Source organism: Arvicola amphibius, chromosome 12 (genome assembly GCF_903992535.2).
Source record: "Arvicola amphibius chromosome 12, mArvAmp1.2, whole genome shotgun sequence".
NCBI lineage: Eukaryota > Metazoa > Chordata > Mammalia > Rodentia > Cricetidae > Arvicola > Arvicola amphibius.
The window spans coordinates 163,374,967-163,393,425 of record NC_052058.2 but is presented as its reverse complement, the minus strand read 5'-3'; the positions used below and the strand labels follow the sequence as shown (position 1 = coordinate 163,393,425).

Below are 18,459 nucleotides of genomic sequence, written 5' to 3'. Positions count from 1 at the left end.
CTACACTCAGAACACTCGGGTACAATAGAGACTGAGGCCCAGAGAGGCAAACGTAGAAAATGGCATGCAGATACGCCCTCCACAGATGCCTGTTGTTTCTACCTGCCATCCTCTGCCACTGTGTGGCTACTCCTCCCTTCAAAATTCCTTTTCTAGCTTCTCTCTCAATGTCTTCCTCGATTTGCAACTCCACCTTTTGTGGAAGTTTCTGCTGAACTTCCAGTCTAGAATGAATTCATGTCTCCTGCTGGATCCCACAGAGACGAGGTTCCAAGAGTATCCCGTGGTATTGACAGCCACCCCGTATTGCCAGGAGTTCCCTGCACATCTGGCTCTCTAGAAACCCCTGGATAACTCAAAGGCCTTGAGCAACTTATCCAGCTTTGTCAATCACAGCTCAGGAGGACTCAGTGCAGGAAACCGGTCAGTGCTGGGTCCTCGCTGAGTGTGGGATGCTCCTTCTACTAATCCCAAATTACTGAAAGCCCTGCATCCAAGACGGTCATGGAGGGTTGACCATCTGGAGTGCCCAGCTGCCCAAGAGGGACACCTGAAGGCACTGAAAGCCTTCTTTGGGCCTTGGGCTAGGCTAGACCTCTTGCAGAGGCTATCTCATCAGTGGCTCCAAACACCACTTAGCGATCAACTGATAAATTACCAGAGATGAAAGCTGGGGAGACCTCTCAGCCATGTCCTTGCCGTGCAAGCAGAGGGCTCAGAGTTTGATTCTGAGAATTCTGACTTAAAGTTAAAAAAAAAAAGCCAGGCATGGCTACCTCTTGTAATTCTAGCACTGGGGAGGTGGAGACAGGCAGGGCCTGCGGGCTTTGCTGGTTACCAGCCTAGCCTCTTTGATAAGTCCCAGGCTAGTGAGAAATGCTCAGAATCTCAAAAAAAAAATGTCTAGGGACAACACCTAAGGTTGTCCTCTGCCCTCGTGTGCCCACATTCCCATAGACACATGTGTACCCCCCAACCCTCACAAACCCACAGAGAGAGAGGAAGTCAAGACTGATTTTAAAAGCATGGCTTGGGCTGTGGGCCTGACCACACAAGAAGTCCGCTTGGATGGGAAGACTGTACAGCTGTCCTTAGGACAAGGCTGGATACCATAGTCTTGCCGTTTTACTGAGAGAAGGGAACACAGAGTGGAAAAGAAAGCACTGTGTTTTACAAACATGTCTCCCTTCTCCCCATCTTTCTCTGCTCCCTGCTCTGCTCCTGGCTGAGCTCCATTTTCTGCCCTCGTCCCAGGCTCCAGCACGCTAAGAGACACCCTGACTGAACTGACTTCCCCTTTATTCTACAGAGTTGAAGGCATGGCCACCAGGGAAACTAGACCCTCCCATGCGTTAGGTTTAAATTATGCAACCACACAATAATGGGTCTGGAATAGAAAAGAAGACTGAAGGAAAAATTCTTTCCACGGATTCTGGAGCTCTGTAAAGTCACAGCCTTTCCACGTGTCTTGGGTGAAGCTGCAGGAGCATCCTGAGATACAGCCATGGCCATCTCCTGCCTGCCATTCCTGTGCTGCCTCCCCGAGGGCTTGATTGTACGGATCACTGGTATTAAAAGTGAATGTGCTCATAAATGTGGGTCTGTCTCTCTCGGGACAGTTTCAAACTCAGGAGCTGCTTGGCCCACACATTCAATGTGTCCCATCTGCCAGGGTGCCAGGAGACAGGAGACAGACTGTCCCTGCTAGTGGCTATTATAAGTTAGTGCTGGGTGCCAGCAAGTCACTTTGTCCCCAGAATGGCCTGTTAACTGCACTCACAGGCCAGGAGAAGGAGGCTCATGGAGAGCAGGGTTCTCACATCAGATCGCACAGTAACCAGGAACAGAACAAGGCACAGAGCCTTAGTCCCAATGGCCATCTTTGGCATTCGCTCTTCCAGTTCTAACACCAACCCATTTCCAGCAGCCATTTTCTACTCATGGGATCTAGACTTCAGACGTGCAAACGAGTTTGGAGTCTCTAGTCTTCCCTCCTTGTCCCTCCTACCTCCTGTCTCGTGTCTGCTGGTTCTAGCCTCAGTGATTTCCCTTCTATATTTTTTTTCCCAAGGAACTTTGGGAAAGTTGAACCTGGACATAACCACCTGGCTGACAACACAGCCGGATGAGGACACGTTCCATCTCCATGGAAACCTGCAGCCCAGTGGTGGAGATTGATAGGCAGCACCTAATGTCCCAGCAGATGTGACTGTGGAGAGTACCACAGGCTCCAGAAGGACATATAAATGAGATGCTGGCCTTCCTGAATAATGACATTTAAGTAGAGTTCTTTTGCGGGTTCTTAATTTGGGTTTGTTGAGACAGTATCTAGCTTTGCAGCTCAAGCTGCCTTCAAGGCCACTGTTCTACATCAGCCTCCCAGCTGCTGGGGTTATAACAGTACACCCCCATGTCTGGCTTGGGTAGGGGTCTTAGAAAAGAACACACAGAAAGAAACAAGTGGCATGTGGCTGGTGGCACCTCCAGAATGAAGATCTGCTACCTTCCTTCTTGGGGTCTCTTGTGACCCCTAGTTCCCACTGATCTCAGCTGACCCAAGATCACATACAAAGCTTCATGCTTGCAGGACACTGAGGAGACTAGACATCTGAGTAGCGTCTGGGATTCCGTCCTATCCTGCAGCATTGACCTGTCAATACCTGGTCACCCAGAAATCCCATTTGAGAGGAAGAAAGAAGGAAACGGCAGACGTGAAGATGTCCACGGAAGTGCTATACACAACAAATGGAGCCAGCAGCTGTAGCAATGGCATGGATGGAAGCACTCTCTCCCTCACCCTGCGGCGCCTGGAGGAATAACAACATCCTGATACCATCAGTCCAGAGTCATTTTGCTTCTTGACACTTGGCACTCGCCTTTGCAATTAGCGTCTTCATTACATTATTCTCCAATCAAAAGCAAATGAACAATCAAAGACACAAAGAAACAAGCAAATACAACAACCTACTGCTTGATAATTCTGCTGCCAGGAAGATCACCCCCAAACTGTTCTATTGTGGGCAGAGCCTCAGACTGGAAGCCTTTCTTTCCCGCTGAGCTCAAACATGTTGCCTGAGTCATAATTTTAGTCAGTCTCTTGTGTGTTCATTTTTATTCCTGCCTTACAAATAAAAAACAGAGAGTTTGATGAAGACAAGGCTTGCCTGGATGGCAGGGCTAATATCTGAGGAGGGATGGCACAGACAGGATCATGGGCCTCTAAAGGCTGTGCACTTACCCCTCCTCTCATTCCAGATGCCTGTGCATGTGGGCAGAGGCCAAAGGGGGACACAGATGTCCTGGTCTACCACTGCCCATTGTACTTCTTTGAGACCGGGCCTCTAAACAAACATGGAGTTAGGCTGGCAGTCAGCAAATCTCAGAGGTCCTTCTGTCTTGTCCTCCCCAAAACATTGGGCTTATAGGAAAGTGTATAACTATGCCAGGATTTTTCTGTGGCTGCTGGGAATTCAAATTCTGTCCTCATGCTTATATCCAATGGATCATCTCCCAAGCCTCTCCCATCTTTTTATACCTCATGCCTGACTCTGTGCTTTGGAAACACGCAGAGTATGTCTGCTTGTTCTCCGGGACAGCATTTCTGACATGCCAGTCTCTAGGCCTTCCTATTGGGGAGCTGGAGGTCACTTGTAAAGAGTACAACCCATAGACATCTTCCTACAGGGCAGGGGGGGGAACCAATCCTAGAGAGAAAGACAGTGATGTGGGATCCTGTATCTTGACCATTCCTTCCTCCTCATGAAAGATCAGGTTCTGTGGATTCCTCCCCCCTTCATGGTTTGGCAATAAAGCTAAACCCGTGGCTTCTATCCAAAAGACTTGATGTGAGGTTGAAGAGAAAACTTGAGCCCTTGGCTGCTCACTAACACCCAGACCCAATGTGCAGCAGGTCTGTGCTCATGAAACAAACTACATCTGAGACCTGAGACTGCACAGAGAAGTCAGTTTCGGCTAAGGAATGGGGGAGGGTGCTACCATCACCCCAGCTTCCACCGTTCAAGTGTTCCCTATTCTTCTTATGTTCCATCTCATTTGTACCGGAATCCCAGGAGGTGAAACAAACATTTCCGTCACTATGCTTTGGCCCGTATCTTTCTATGTAGCCTATCTACAGTAGACTAAGCATTCTGTAAAGTCCTTAATTCGATAAAGCTTTTCTGAGCACAGCCACCCTGTGCTGGCTCTGGGCAGGATAATAGGCCACAGGAGGTATGTACTGCAGCCTTCTTGGAATGAGATGTCTCCTGTCCCTTCCTGTGGTATTGATGCCACACTGACGGCGGCCAGTTTAAGAGGCGCTGTGGTTTGAATGAGATTCGTCTCCCGTAGACATTTGTAATACTTGCTCCCCAGCTGTCTTGGAACGTCTTTAAGAATTGGAGCCTTGTTAGAGGAAGCGGGTCACTGGGGGTGGGGCTTGAGGCTTCACAGCCTGGCTCCACTTCCTGGGCACGCTCTGCTTTCTGATTATGTCTAAGATGCCACTGCCTGCCTCATGCATTGCCATTATACTTTCTGTGCCATGACGGACTGTATTCCTCCTCAATCCTCAGCTCAAAGCAGCCATCTATCCTTGGCCGCCATTGTCAGGTGTTCTGCCATAGAGATGTGAAAACTAACTCATAAATGGGCACGACGTCGGAGATCTCCAGGGAGCCCACCTTCTCTGCAAACCCCATTAATTCCCCAAGTGCACCTCTACGAACCCTTTCTAGACGGCCTCAAGAACTGGATGACTCGGGCTCCACCAGGCCCAGTGCCACAGTAATGTCCAACCAAGGAAAACTCTCTCCGCACTGCCTGCTGGAGAGCAGCAATTACGCTTGGCGACGCTCTCAAAGTTAAGCTCTCACCGCTTTGTGCCAGGGTTTACCTAGTGTCTGAGCCCACTCTCGGTCTCTGGTGGAGGTGAAAATATGACCTGGTTAATAAGAAGATCTGTCGCTGCTTCTGAGCATGCAGGAATGTCCCACCCAGAGGCGGCTCCGGCTCCTGCTTGTGACCCCACGCTCTGTATGTTCTGATACGATGCCTGCAGGCAGGGAACCATGGGCTGCAGGGAGCCGGGTGGGATCAGCTACACCCATCACATCCCAGGCTAAGACAGTTCCAGGAGCAGGAGTGACAGTCTTCCAGTGCCACCGGCAAGGGCTGCCTCCTCCATCACAGGCCCTGTGCTCAGCCTGACTACCGCAGCTCTATTATCCCTCTACCGCACAGAAGTAGAAGACTCCCTGAGTTACCCTACTGAAGACTGAAGGGCGCCACTCTTCCTTAGAGATGTTACAGTCAAAGCACCTCCACCCTTCAGGGTGGGCCTGGAGCTGGCGCGGAAGAGCCAGCACCCCAGGGTGCTCCAGAGCCTTTCTCCACCCTATTCCACGGACTCTCCTGCCAGACAGGTGCTTGAAGCCTCCTCAAGATCGTAATCTGTAGCTCATCTACTGCCTTTTACGCAGCTGTTCGCAAGAGAGGGACGCTGTCAGCATCACGGGGCTACAGCTGTCAGGGAAGCGAAGTCAGCTTTTGTCCTAGTTACAGAAAAGACACGGGGGAGGGGGGGAGCGGCATTGTAGATGACAGTTCCTTTTGTGACTGCTGTCCTGGAACAGCCAGACCTCCCTTCAAATATGTTCCGACAAATGCCCTGTTTGCTTTCTCGCTGCCCTAGTGACTCAGGCAGGCCAGTGAGCCGGCAGGCCACAGCGAGGAAGGCTGGCTAGGCCCAGGTCTTCCCTCAGAAGATAAGGAGGTAGATACTCTGCATTGTGACGATGACACGTGTGTGTGTGTGTGTGTGTGTGTGTGTGTGTGTGTGTGTGGGCAGGGCAGGGTAGCTACTCTGTATAAACTTTCTTCCCCAGATTGCATGGCCACCCTGTGATGTAACCACTTGTGTTCCCAGTGCACAGATAGGGAAATTCAAGTTGCAAAACTTGTGAGCAGTGGAGCTGAGGTCCTAAAGTCGGCGGCCTGATTTCCGAAGCCAGGCTCTCCAGGGGGATCTGTCACTCAGGCGCGCCATTCCCGTTATAGGAACGGTATGGAAATGAGAGGCTGAGGTTCTGAGGGGTTTAGAAAGGGACCCACACTTGCTCAGTGGATAAGGATCAGATGTGGGGCCGGCAATGGAGTCTTTCAACATCACCCGTTCGAGTTCAGCACGGTGCCTAAAGGCACGGTTTTGGAGAGCCCAAGTCTTGGTGGAATAGCAGCTATGCCATTTACTGCCTGTAGGATCCTGGAAAGCTGGGACATTCTCTGAGCCTTAGATTCCCCCATGAGAAAGTCATACTGATTCCACAGAACCATTGGGAGGGTCCAGAAAGAAAAAGCATGTCCTGGATTTGGTCCAATGCTAAGGTCACATTTAAGATAATTTTTACCCCCTCCCCAACCCCAAAATACCAAGATCAGAAAGCTAGCATATAAGGGTAAAGAGTGAGCTTCGAAGAGTAAAAGTTTTCAAACATGTTGGAATGCCTGTGGCTGGGGGTCACATTCCTAATTAACCACATGACAGTAAGTGAGTCACTTTAGCTCTGTGGGTCCCAGGGTCTTCATCCTCAAATGGGGTCCTAACCCACCGGGGTCAGGAGATTTCAATGGTGAAGTACACGTGAGATGTGTGGGCTAGAAAGGGGCCCATGGAAAAGTCGGAGCTAAGAGATACTGATTTGTGGATGACAGTGGCCACTGTCACTCTTCCCAGTCTACATGTATTTTACTGAAAATGCTCTAAGCGTGGTCAAGACGCAGTAAAGCGTCATCGTCTACAGATGGCACAACATCACCCTCCAGTCCCTTCCTCCATGTGGTTCTGAAGCAGATTGCTCTGGAAAAGGAAAGGTAAGGTCATCAGTGGAGACCAGCGACGATCTGAGAGCTTAACAGGAGTCAGGTGTGGTGAGCACCCGCATGCTGCCTGTCTGAATGCCAGTTCTTTGGCGTAAAGGAGACCTTGCGGACCCCTATGAAAACATCACAAGAATGTGAGCAGGTCCTCCGTGGGGGGAGGCCTCCACCCCAGCCCCACAAAGCTTGCTGGGGGAAAGCGGGCTGAGAGAGCCCAAAGGCAAGGCTCCATGGAGTGTTAACTCCACTTTCTCTATTTTCCCATGAAAATGCCAGTAAATATGTCTGAAACTGAAAGGTCACTGGCTGCTCATTTTTTCAGCACAGTTCCCAACTAAGAGGCTGAAGGTCAGGTAGCTCTGTCAGGATCACCACCCTGCTAAGGCTGCCCTGGGCAGATATTAGCAGAAGCCACATTCTTTCCCACCCTTTGCTCTGTCTCTCCCTCTGCTGGCTACTAGGTGATGCAACTCTTATCTGGAATTTGATAGGCTGTAGAAAATGATTACAAATGAAAAGGTTATTCATAATTTTTAAATGAGTTAATTAGTAAACCCAGTCAGACTTGCTCATTGCAGTAATTAATAATTGATTATACTTGAAATTAAACACAATTTTTCATCAAAAATCTAATTAAATATCTGCGCTTTTTTTGCCTGTTGATTAGATCAGTTGGTCTGCTGGAAAAGAGTCTTTGTTAAGGATATTTGTGCTTGGCTGAAACAATTAATTTGATCTTTAATAATTGATAGTTCCTTACAAGTTAGTCATCACAGCCTACAATTTAGCCTACAAGATGCCCGTGTGCTCATTCTAGCTCTCATCAGGGAAAGAGATCAGATCCCAAGGTTGCCACGGCCAGCCCTTGAGATGTGGGGTGACCGGTCCCCACACAGGCAGTGCTTAACTGCAGCCTCACAGGCATTATTCTGGGGAATCAGTGTGCTGTCTGAGGGTGAGCGGTCACCATGTGGGAACGCTGGTCTCTAGGACTGTCTGGTACCGAGGTCATGCTCTTCCCAAGCCCTTGCTGAGTCTATGCTAAGGACAGAGGGGTGCCCAGACCCTCTTGGTGTCTTCCCCAGGTGTGACTGCTACAGTCCAGCCTTACGTTCCTTATCACAAGCCTGTATTTACTCTTAATGAGCTCATGCTGTTAATGGAATGAACCTCTGATTGGCGTTGCAAATTCTGCTAACATTATCTTCCGTCTACGTCCTTTCTCTCCAGGCCCACGTTATAATTATCTTAGTTGGAGCCATCAACTTTTCCAGACTTGTTCGTTGTAACCACTTCCCAATAGCTCTGCCATCCGTTCCTTCTTCGTGTAATGAAAACCTGTGGCCTACCACTGCTGAGAGCTATTCTGATTGTCCATCCAATAATGTGCCACCCTGTTTGCTCCAAGGTGATCATGACAGGCATCCCTAATCAATCACAGAGGTTCCTTTTCATTTCATCGGAATATAGCCTCAGGATTCTTACAATGTAGCTTTCCAGGCGACAACCATAAAATAATTGGTAAAAGACATACGAATTGTACACCAGCTTGTTTTGGAGCTATGCATTCTCTAAGCCTATATTCATAAGGGGAAACAAGACCTGGCATAGAGGAGATATTAGAATATTCTCAGGAATGTCACCTTCCTGACTGTTTTTAGGAAACCGAGGACCCTGTAGAGGGAAGTGAACTTGGAGTTTACATCATCATTTGAAACCCATCTATGTTTGAAACATTTTTTTTTCATTTCTGAAACAAGTGGTGGTTCGTGTTCTATTGACCTTTTTCTGTGACGGCAAGGTACTGCCTCTCAAGACAGGCTCACTCTGCATCCGTGGTGACAGCTTGCTAGACAGGGAAGTACTCTGTCTTTCTTTGACCTCGGCTGGTGAGTTATAATTCTACTTACTGGCCTATACTGATAATCCCATTTGCTTCCAGAACTCTCTCTGAACTCCTCAGCATGGGTTCAAGGCCTTCTCAGGCTAGGATCACCAACCTTCTTCCTTGGAAAAGACATCCAGAGCTAAGCCAAACCCACTTTGGATGCCTTTCCTCACGGGCTTATCATCATAGAGGTCGCAGACTCCTCACTGAGCCCACTGAGAAATAATTCTCTTTCAATTAATTGCTTTCCCAGAAGAAAATCAAAGCGGGGACTCAGAAGTAGGAAACCAGATTTTGCTAGAAATGTGTCCAAAGAATGCCAAGGAGAAGCCATCCTGCTGGAGCAGGGCCACGGGTCACAGAACTGGGGACTTTCTTACATAACCCGGAGTAGACCTGGGGTTGGGTAGAAAACTCGCAGCTAGTGTGGCTCTGGACCTCTGCTCTTCCCTCAGCCGGCGGCTCCCCACTCCCGGGAGCCTGTTGCTTCTCATGCAGGATTTCCTTGGGTTCTGACTGTATTTTAATAACCATGACAGCTTCCACAATACACTATCAGCCACCCAGCTTGAAACCCACCTGGAGCAGGCCTGGTGGTTTCCTTTCACCCGTAGGCTCCTCTCCCGAACTGCTCCTCACCTTAGCCTTCCTGACCCACGCACAGAGGCAAGAGAGCTCCTATGTTGTAGGCCATGGACCACACCAGGGCAAGGTTTCTTGGTACAACCTGCGTCTATGACAGCGTTGCTGGCGCGGTGCCTTTGGTGACCCCAGGTGCTTTGGTGGCCACCCTCTGGGACAAAGGGGAGTCACGGGGAGAAGGGGGGTGGGGGTGGGGAGAACGTGCTTACCCACGAAGTATGCGAGCAGGATGACCAGGGTAGCCGAGATGACAATGGCGCTCAGGGCGGCACACTTCCAGTTGCAATACTTGGAGGGCTTCTTGAGGTTAAAGGCCGGTCGGGAGAAGGTGCTACGGGGCAGGGGCCGGGGTGGGGGCGAGTACACGGTGCTAGACGTGAGGGGGTACCCTGGGGATGTGGTGCAGAAGAGCGGGGAGGTGCCTCCTGGCTTGAAGAGGAAGTGCCTGTAGATGGAGAGAGGCGGGAAGGTGTCAGCATCTGCCTGCCAACCAGGCGCCCAGGCCAACCTGCAGGATAGACGCACAGAAGAAGAGACATGCAGAGAAGCCTGGAGAAAGAGAGAGAGAGAGAATCATCACAGGGAAGACGACAGGGTCAGGAAAAGTCACGAACCGGACCACAAACAGGGCACAAGAAGACACATTTTCACAGAGCACTAGTAGGACAGGAATTCCCATCCAAGGCAGAAGGCACTACTCACTCAACAGAGGTTGCCCTGAAGTCCTTTTCCTGGGAACCGTGGAGCTGGGGTAGGGGGATGGCTCTTGGGAAATAAACTCTGTTTTCTAAAGTCATTACAATAGCTTAGGGATGTCTAAAGTCCCGCCTGTGTCCTGGAGGTCACTGCTATTTAATTTTTTTTCCTGTTGTTCTAATACCTGCATTCCAGTGCACTTTGGTAAAGCACTGGAAGCCCTTCTTTTTAAATGAAGCTTTGCTGGAGTAGAAGTCAAGAAGTCACCATAAGTTCTGCCCATGGCTGGTAACAATGCCCTCACAGCCTCAGGAACCCTTGCTGCAGTGCTATTTGAAAGCTATGTGGAAAAAAGACAGGCAGCTCCATCCTGTAGCCCAGCTGCAATCTTGAAGGCAGTGGAGAATGTCAGAGCACATGATTGCCGCCAAAGGAGATGCTGAAAAATCCTGCATAACATGGCCCAAACCATAGCCATGGGAGGACTTGTGCAAACCTTGTGTGGACTGCGTGATTTGTACCGCATGGCCTTGGAATCTTAGGACAAACCCACTCCTCCTAGGCTAGGAGACATTCGGACCACAGAATATACACTCGAGGCCGGAATACGTGTGAGACACGGCCTGTGCTGTATAAAAACTGCAACATGAGATGGTTTCCAGAATGGCAAAGGCAGCCGATGAGATGCTGAGAGCTGCATATTAACAAGACCGCTGTTAATATGCCGGGGGTGGGTGTGGGTGCAGGGTATTCCAAGGACAGACTTTGCAAGTGGAACGTGGACTTGGGGATGTTCATGCAACACGGCATCGCTTCTCCCAGGAGTTCCCAGGGAAAGGTCTCAGGGGTTTGCATGCAAGTGTAGGAGCCACACGGAGAGCACACACAAAGGAGGAGCATGGGGGGGATGCCACCTACCCGTCACTGTAAGCCCCATCATGGCGGGAGGCGCTGAGAATGTCCATCTCAATGAGGTTGTCCTGCAATGTCCCTAGGAATGGCTGCTTGCCTAGGTTTCTACGCACACATGGAGACATGAATGAAGCCATGAGTCATGCATGCATCGATGAAGGGGGAGAGTATAGAAACAAATGAAGAGTGGCTGTCGGGTGCGGCTGTGCGTGAGGCCAGCGGGGACGAAGGGTCCAGGCAGTAGGTCGGTGTGCAAAGCCACATGTGCAAAGGATCCACCTGGTGCACAGCATCCAGAGGGACTGCTTTCTATACAAACCCGTGTGTATCCAACTCCAGTTCTCAGCGGGGAGGACAGGAAGGTGCCCAGCAGTGGGCTAGGCACATTATATACATTTTCTCAAATTTCCAAACTAGATGCTATGCAAGGAAGTCAGGGTGATCCCAGCACTACAGATGAGGATACCAGGACAGGGAACTGTAGTGGGACTTGTCAAGGTCACCAGCAACAAGGTTCAAAGCAAGAATTTGAACTTGTTTATCTGGATCCAAAGCCCAATGTTCTCTATTTGACTCCCTCCACATCTGCTAAAGCAACAACTGGAAACACCCACTTGACTTCTCTGAAGATACGAGAACACCGAACACCTGTGGCCTCTGTCTTCTAAAGAAGGAGAACGTTCTGGAGAGTTCTACCCTGCCCAGGTCCAGCAGAGCCACAGGGACTCAGTTGGTTCACTGAGATAGGGCCAACAAATCTGGATTTTTCTTACATCCCTGTGGATGAGGACCTAGTTAGAGTATCACCATCCCTCCCTCAGCTTGTGTGGGAACATGGTGGTAACTGATTAGCGAAGAAGACAGTTCCCTGAAGACATAGGGCAGGGTCTTTGTCCATGAGGGCAGGGCAATGTTTATGCATTGCTGACTATGCCCCCGAATGTAGCTGTCTGGGTCCCAACTGTACCTGCTAAGTGATGCCGTTCATTCTCAAGTGCCCTAGATCCCACTTCCAGCTAGTTTCAGGGTTGCTGCTGCCTCACGGTGAGGCATACCAGAGGGAGGAGAGATAGCAGCAAGCCAGCTTTGGGCTCCTAAGTCCTGTCAAGGAACCCTTCTGCCTCTTACCCGGCCTTAGAACACAATATTCCAATGCAAGGGCTTCTTGATGTGTGACCCTGGGTAAAAATCTTCACTTCTTTCTACCATTCTTTCTCCGCACTGGTGACTATAGCACTAAGACGCACAGGTGGCTATGGGGTCGCCTGAGATGATGCTCAGTGTGACAGTTGCCCTATCCTGAAGCCACCACACACGGTCTGCTGTTCAAGGAGCTCTGTGAGTGCCTTACACGTATTCTCCACCCCATTCCTATCAAGCCAGCTCCGTCATCTCCCCTTTCAGGCTGGTGGGCGTATGGCTCAGAGAAGCAACTTTCCTGAGGTCGTATCACATGGTGAGCAGGTGGTAGAGTTTGTCCTGGACCGTGCTGGCCGGGCCCAGAACTCAGACCGTCTGGGCCGCAACTCTGTGTACTCAACACAGTCCAACTTATGCCTGCCACCTTCTCAAACCAAAGAGAGAGGGACTGTGGCGGTCCTATGTCACTATCACTAACACCCCAGGGACAATGTAATAAAAAGCAACAGTTTTGTGGCTGGGATGTTGATAATGAGGCACTAGTGGGCCTTGTCCTGTGGAGAGTCACCAGAGTCTGGGCCATCACCACAAGGTTTTCCTATCACGAGGCTCCCAGTGCCTGGGACAGGGGTTGGCAGTTAGCGTTGTAGATGAGAGGCCTGAGGGACAAGGCAGATCTAAATTCAGGTCCCAGCTCCATCCTTCATCTGCCCGAGGCAGATGATCCCTCTGAGAATCTATCAGAGAGTGGTAACTGCTCATATACACAACCAGAAGTGAAGATGTGGGTCTTTGCTCTGCTCTTAACCCTCCCCAGTCCTTCCAAGGCCTACGAGGTCTTACACGATCTGGTTAGGTTTGCTCCTCCAGAGTCATGTTCCTGGTACAGATACACTGACTTCCTTGCCTCTGTCAAATAAGCTAAGTCTGAGCTGTCTGGTAAATATTCCCATAGATCCGAACTCCCACAGCAATGGCTTCTCGCAGCTCCCTGTCTTTCTCCTCAGCCACTCACTGACTCCTTGTGCTGCTTTAGTACACGTATACACACACACACACACACACACACACACACACACACACACACACACACACGTATACACATACATGCACTGCATCAATCCATGTGAGAAAACAAAGCAGTGCAAGAGCTCAGGGCTCAGGAATGTTGATGGGAACACGGGGTGCTGGTCTGCACAGTATGTCTCTTCCAGTCCGGTGAGGCAGTTGTCCTTTCTGTCGGGCTTGTTGCTATGTGCATGGAGGAGAAGGCTGACTGGGACACACATGCAGTCACTAGACAGAGCTGAGCTGAGTGCTGCTGGATGCGGGACATGCAGAAGGAAGCCTGCCCGGCATATGGCAGGCACATAGAGCCTGGAGACAGCAGCAGGCGGTGGTTATTATTATCTCCTCTAGTCTCTTGTTCTGAGGAGGATTTTTGGACTCTCTGCATCCTACCTCCCCTGGCATGAGGAGGCCCCACAGTGTCCGCTCAGAGGACCTAAACAGAGTTCTGCTGCCTTTCTGCATTGATGCTGGCCGCACAGCCTGTTTCTGGGAGCACTTCGGAGTTGGCCATCAGCCTACATTCCAGAGAGTCAAGGCTATACTTCGTAATCACCAAACATAAACAAATAAGCATGTTTAAAAAAAGGCCAAGAAATAAGATCAAAATGTTAATGACAGGATGGGATATTTCCAGTGCCCAGGTCAAGTGATTTGTATCTTTAATCCATGTGTCTGTAAGCATGTTCATGTATGCTGGTTGGGTGATAACCTTGGGCGCCGAGCCTTAGGCATCAATCCTATTTTTTTCCCTTTGAGACAGGGTCTCTCGCTGGCCTGGAGCTTGCTAATTAAGTTAGGCTGGCTGGCCAGTAAGCTCTAGGGACCCATCTGTCTGTTTCCCCAGCAGTGGGATTATAGTGTGTGCTATCACACCCTGAATTTTTATGTGGGTTCTGGGGATCAAACCATGTCTTCGTGCTTGGAGAGTGCTTGCCTGCCTGCCTGCCTGAGCCCTCCTCAGCCCTATTTAACATTTACAATTTAAAAAGAAACGTGTTTAAAAGGGAAGAGTGCTGACAAGCGTCACTTAGGAGCACAGAGCCGGAAGATAAGGAGACAGGCAATGGGACAGAGTGAAGGATTTCTCCAGATGGATCTTCTGAAAGCGCTTCTGTTAGCATGCCAACCTGGACATTCGTCATTTAGGTCACTTAGGGATGGGGGGACACAAACACTTGCCGGAAGTGATGGTGGTTCAGGCTGCTGCTGCTGCGGTGAGACCACCTTACTCTGTGCCTATCAAACTGTTGAGTTCCGGATCAGACTATTGGCCTGTGTTATGGACGAGGACACCGAGGTCCACGAAAGCATGTCTCCTGATCCTAAACCCGCACAAGTCAGTGACGGAGTGGAAACTGAGTCATGGGTCCCCTAAATTTACCCCCCCCCACACACACACATTAGATATCTAGTTCCTCTAAGAAATAAAAGGTTTGTGGAGTTTTCCATAGGAGCCCAAGGTGTTGAGCCCATTTGGAGTTGTAGCCGCCCTGTACTCACTCCCTGCTCACCCCTGCTGGTACCTCCCTGCTGGCTTCCTGTTCATCCCTGCCGGCAGCTCAAGTCTGGGTGATTGGTTTATGATTAGGTATGATCTTCTTGTGGGTAGATGGTGTTTCTACCCCCTTTTACAGATATGGAACCTGAGGTTTGGCAAGACTCATGAGGGTCATATGGAAAGGAAATGACAGGGATGGGACTCAAAGCGGTGTCTTTGACTTTGGCTGGGCCCATGAGAGGGAGCTTTGCAGGTAAGCATTGTACGGCTATAGGAATCCCTCTCTGAGTGGAGAGGGATCCAGTCCCCTTTACAGCCAGAAGAGTCCCTGAGCTGTCTGAAGCTGGCACCCACCAGTGTGAGCCAGGGCATGAGAAAATAGCCTCGAAAGGGAAGAACAAATGGCCTTGGGAAGGGATGACCCCTGACCTTCAAGGGAAGTAGGTCACCCAACAGTCAGTGTGTTCACAGAAGCCACTGTGTTGGACTGACCTCAGAGCCCTGGGACGACCATCATCACACTTGACTGTCATCGCCCCTGAGTGGTGTAGGACAGCAGGGATCATGTCCTATGCGCTGCAGCTGACACCTCACGGTGCGCAGGTGTCGGTGACTCAGCCAGGCTCTTGAGGAGCCAGCTGTGCACCTGGCACTCAGACACATGATCCAAGAAAGGAAACAAGGAAAGCCAGCTCTTCTCGGCTGCGGCTGTCCTGGGAAAGGCAACCTCTCAATGCCCAGCTGTGAGAAGCTACTCACTGGCTTTGGCAATCCTGGCCTCATAACCACGGAATGGGTGAGACCTGATCCCCTCTGCTGCTTACTCTGTTAGTCATTCTCAGGAGGCCCTTGGTCCTCCCCTCTCCCCCAACTATTTACCATCTTACTCAAATCCTGCCTCTTTCCTGGCTCCGTGCCTTTGTCCAGCTTCTCTTGAACTAAATGTATTCTCTGCTGACACCCTGCCAACGGAGGCCTTGAGAAGCCTCTTCATTTTTTACTTACTTTTGAGACAGGGTCTCACTACGTAGCCTCAAACCCACCGTCCTCACACCTTAGTCTTCTGGTTGCTTGTGCCCCCTCACCTGGCCTGAGAAGATACTTGGAAGTCATCAGGAAGGATAGCTTTGGACAGAGGCTAGATGAAAGGACTTCGGAAGACAGCTCAGGTGTTCTAGCGGGATCTTAGGTGAGTCACTTAATTCAGACTCTTCCTCCCTAGATGGGAAGTGGCGGAGTGTGGCTCATTCCACTCATGCGGGAAAGAGTTAAAATGAAGCGGTCCTGAGTCTGCCTAAGGCTGGCCCTGGTTGGCATCTGAGGCGCGGGCCTCGGGAGGGAGGCCCACTGGGCACACACTTCACCTTCAACCTACTGCTGCAGACATGTTTCTTCCAGGAGGCTGTGATTTCAGTATATCCCAGGCAGAGGTGGTCCATATGGTGACCCTTATTATAACCTAGGGCACTGGGTCCCTACTGTGCCTCCTGCCTGGCAGCATTCCATGCCTACCACAGTTTCGCTGGGGGAGCAGAGTGTGCCTGTTCTGCACGGCTCCACTGGGCTCAGCCTCTGGAACCTGGAGATTGGTTAGAAGCCCTCCCTCTGCCTCACCCCGCATCTTGCTTCGCATCCTTCCGCTGCAGTGAATGCAGAGCTGCGCTCATAACCGTATCATGAGCCCTGTTAGCCATTCCCCAAACCTGGTGTGGTCCTGGAGACTTCCAACATGCCATATGTGGGGGAGCTGGGAGGATTAAGGGGTTCTATGTGGGAGGGACGCTCATTAGCACCTGGCAGCCCCCAGGGAGGTCTCCGAGAGGGTCAGTCATGGGTACGGATGCTCTCCAGCACACAGAATGATGTCGTCTCCTCTGCTTGCTGTGCTTGCTCATTTAAGCATCATCCATGGTGCCTGTCTTCCCTTCGCAGGTCTACCTCCCTCTGGGAGCTTCTTGTATGGCAGTGGGATTTATCTCATATGGGATCTTACATACAGCTGTGATCAAATCACCCAGTGATAGAGAGGACTGCCCATTCTGACTCTGCAGTGTTCATTTTACAGATAAACTAAGGAGGCTCAGGCAGGGTAAACGACTTTCTGGGCTTGCCCTGACCCATCCCTGTATCTTATTTGGGGAACCACAGTAGGGTTGGCCTAGAAATTGCAGGGTGGCCTCATCCCTGAGGTTACATGGGTGGTTTCTCAAATTCAGTATGGCCACAAAATCGGCTCCAGGCTCCTGAACCAAGGCCGGGATGAGCTGAGGCAGAGCAGAGGTCTGGCAGCCTTCTGTTTGGGCTTCCCCTTCATCCAGCAGGAGCCTGATGGGTTTTTAATCAGACAGTCCCTGTGAAATCAATTAAGTGCTTGATGCCACAGTCTGTCAAAGAAGTGGATCAGAGGTTAGGGGACCTTCGACACATGGCTCCACAGAAGAACCACAGACGCTCCTATAGGGCATACTCCAGGTCTAGGGAGCACAAGTGGGTCCAGGCTCCCCCCCTGGAGGACTCAGTGAACCGTGGGGATTGGCAGAGGTACAAGGGTATAAGAAGGGAATGAGTCTCCAGAAGTCCCCTCTCGCCAGCCTTCTGGTAACCTTCTTTTTCTACCAGGAGGAAATATAATCTCTCTTGGTCATCTTACCAGCTGCTATGGGAAGCTGTCCCTTTTCAAGTGTCAGTTAAGCATATTTGGTCACCCTTTTGTCCCATCTTCATTCTTTTTCCCTGTGTGTTCAGATTTTAAGCTTCCCACTATGCTGTGACAAGCACCGTGTCATGCACTGGGGACCCTATGGTAACTGAACCACAGCGTGTCCCCCAGCTTCCTCTGCCATGACTGTCTGTGGCAAGAGGTTGTTTTCTTTACTATCGTAGCACACAGTAGGCCTCTGGTGAGTATTTACTGATAATAAGAACCACTGTGAGTTAGTGGGGGCCCCTCAGACAGTTGGTCTCAATGTAACCACTAGAAAAGTCTGATAATTGGAGGAGGGTGGGTTAGAGATGGTTGCCAAAGCTTTGATTCTTCTCCCACTGGGAAGTGGGGTTCAGTCCCTCTTCTCTTGAAGCTGGCTGGCCCATGACAATGTCAGTCAACAAATGAGAGCAGAATTGATACTAGGCCAGGTCTAGGCTAAACTTCTCAGAGGATCAATGGCTTCTGTCTCAATACCTTGGGACTCTGTCCCACTCAATAAGTACTGAAGATAACGGAGACTTGACTTGTCATCTTGGTGGGATGACAAGAGTTAGTCCACCCTGTGATTGATATGAGCGAGAGACATTTCAAAGGATGTGGATGGACAGACATGGTAATAACAAAGACACCGGCCGGGGAGGGTCCTGGTAGGCTCACATGTCTGACAAACTCGTGTTTGGAAAAATGGTTCCACAAGTATAAAATGTGACCAAAGGGTTATGGTTTTTCTCTTGCAGATCCCACGTGCTCAATGTGCTGATGCCGTCATCACGACCGTCTGGGGTCAGGCAGAGGCGGGTGGGTGTACCTTTTGTGTGTAGGCTAATTTCCCTTCCTTGCACGTGGTTTGGCTTTGTGCTCCTCACGAAAAACAGGGATTGTGAAGGGAAAACCTATGTGTGCCATTTCTCTGAGAGAGAGAGGGTAGAGGAGGAGATTTGCTGGACCAGCCTGGAATGTGTCATCTATGATTTAGAGAACAGAGAGAGAGGCGTGCCGAAAGCACTCTGCTCGGGTGTTAGAGTGACA

General features: G+C 50.4%; 1 protein-coding gene across 5 annotated transcripts in view; it reads right to left on the bottom strand.

The window, feature by feature from the left end:
• The window catches only part of Tenm4 (teneurin transmembrane protein 4), a 362,508-nt gene that overhangs the window by 188,735 nt on the left and 155,314 nt on the right, over window positions 1–18,459 (bottom strand). For 3 of the 5 annotated variants that reach the window (XM_038313737.1, XM_038313740.1, XM_038313738.1), the window contains one exon: window positions 9,616–9,851. In XM_038313737.1, coding sequence (XP_038169665.1) covers window positions 9,616–9,851 — 236 coding nt within the window. Of the gene's footprint in view, window positions 1–9,615; window positions 9,852–11,020; window positions 11,120–18,459 lie in introns of all 5 variants that reach the window. The other 2 variants (XM_038313739.1, XM_038313735.1) reach the window with 1 other exon arrangement.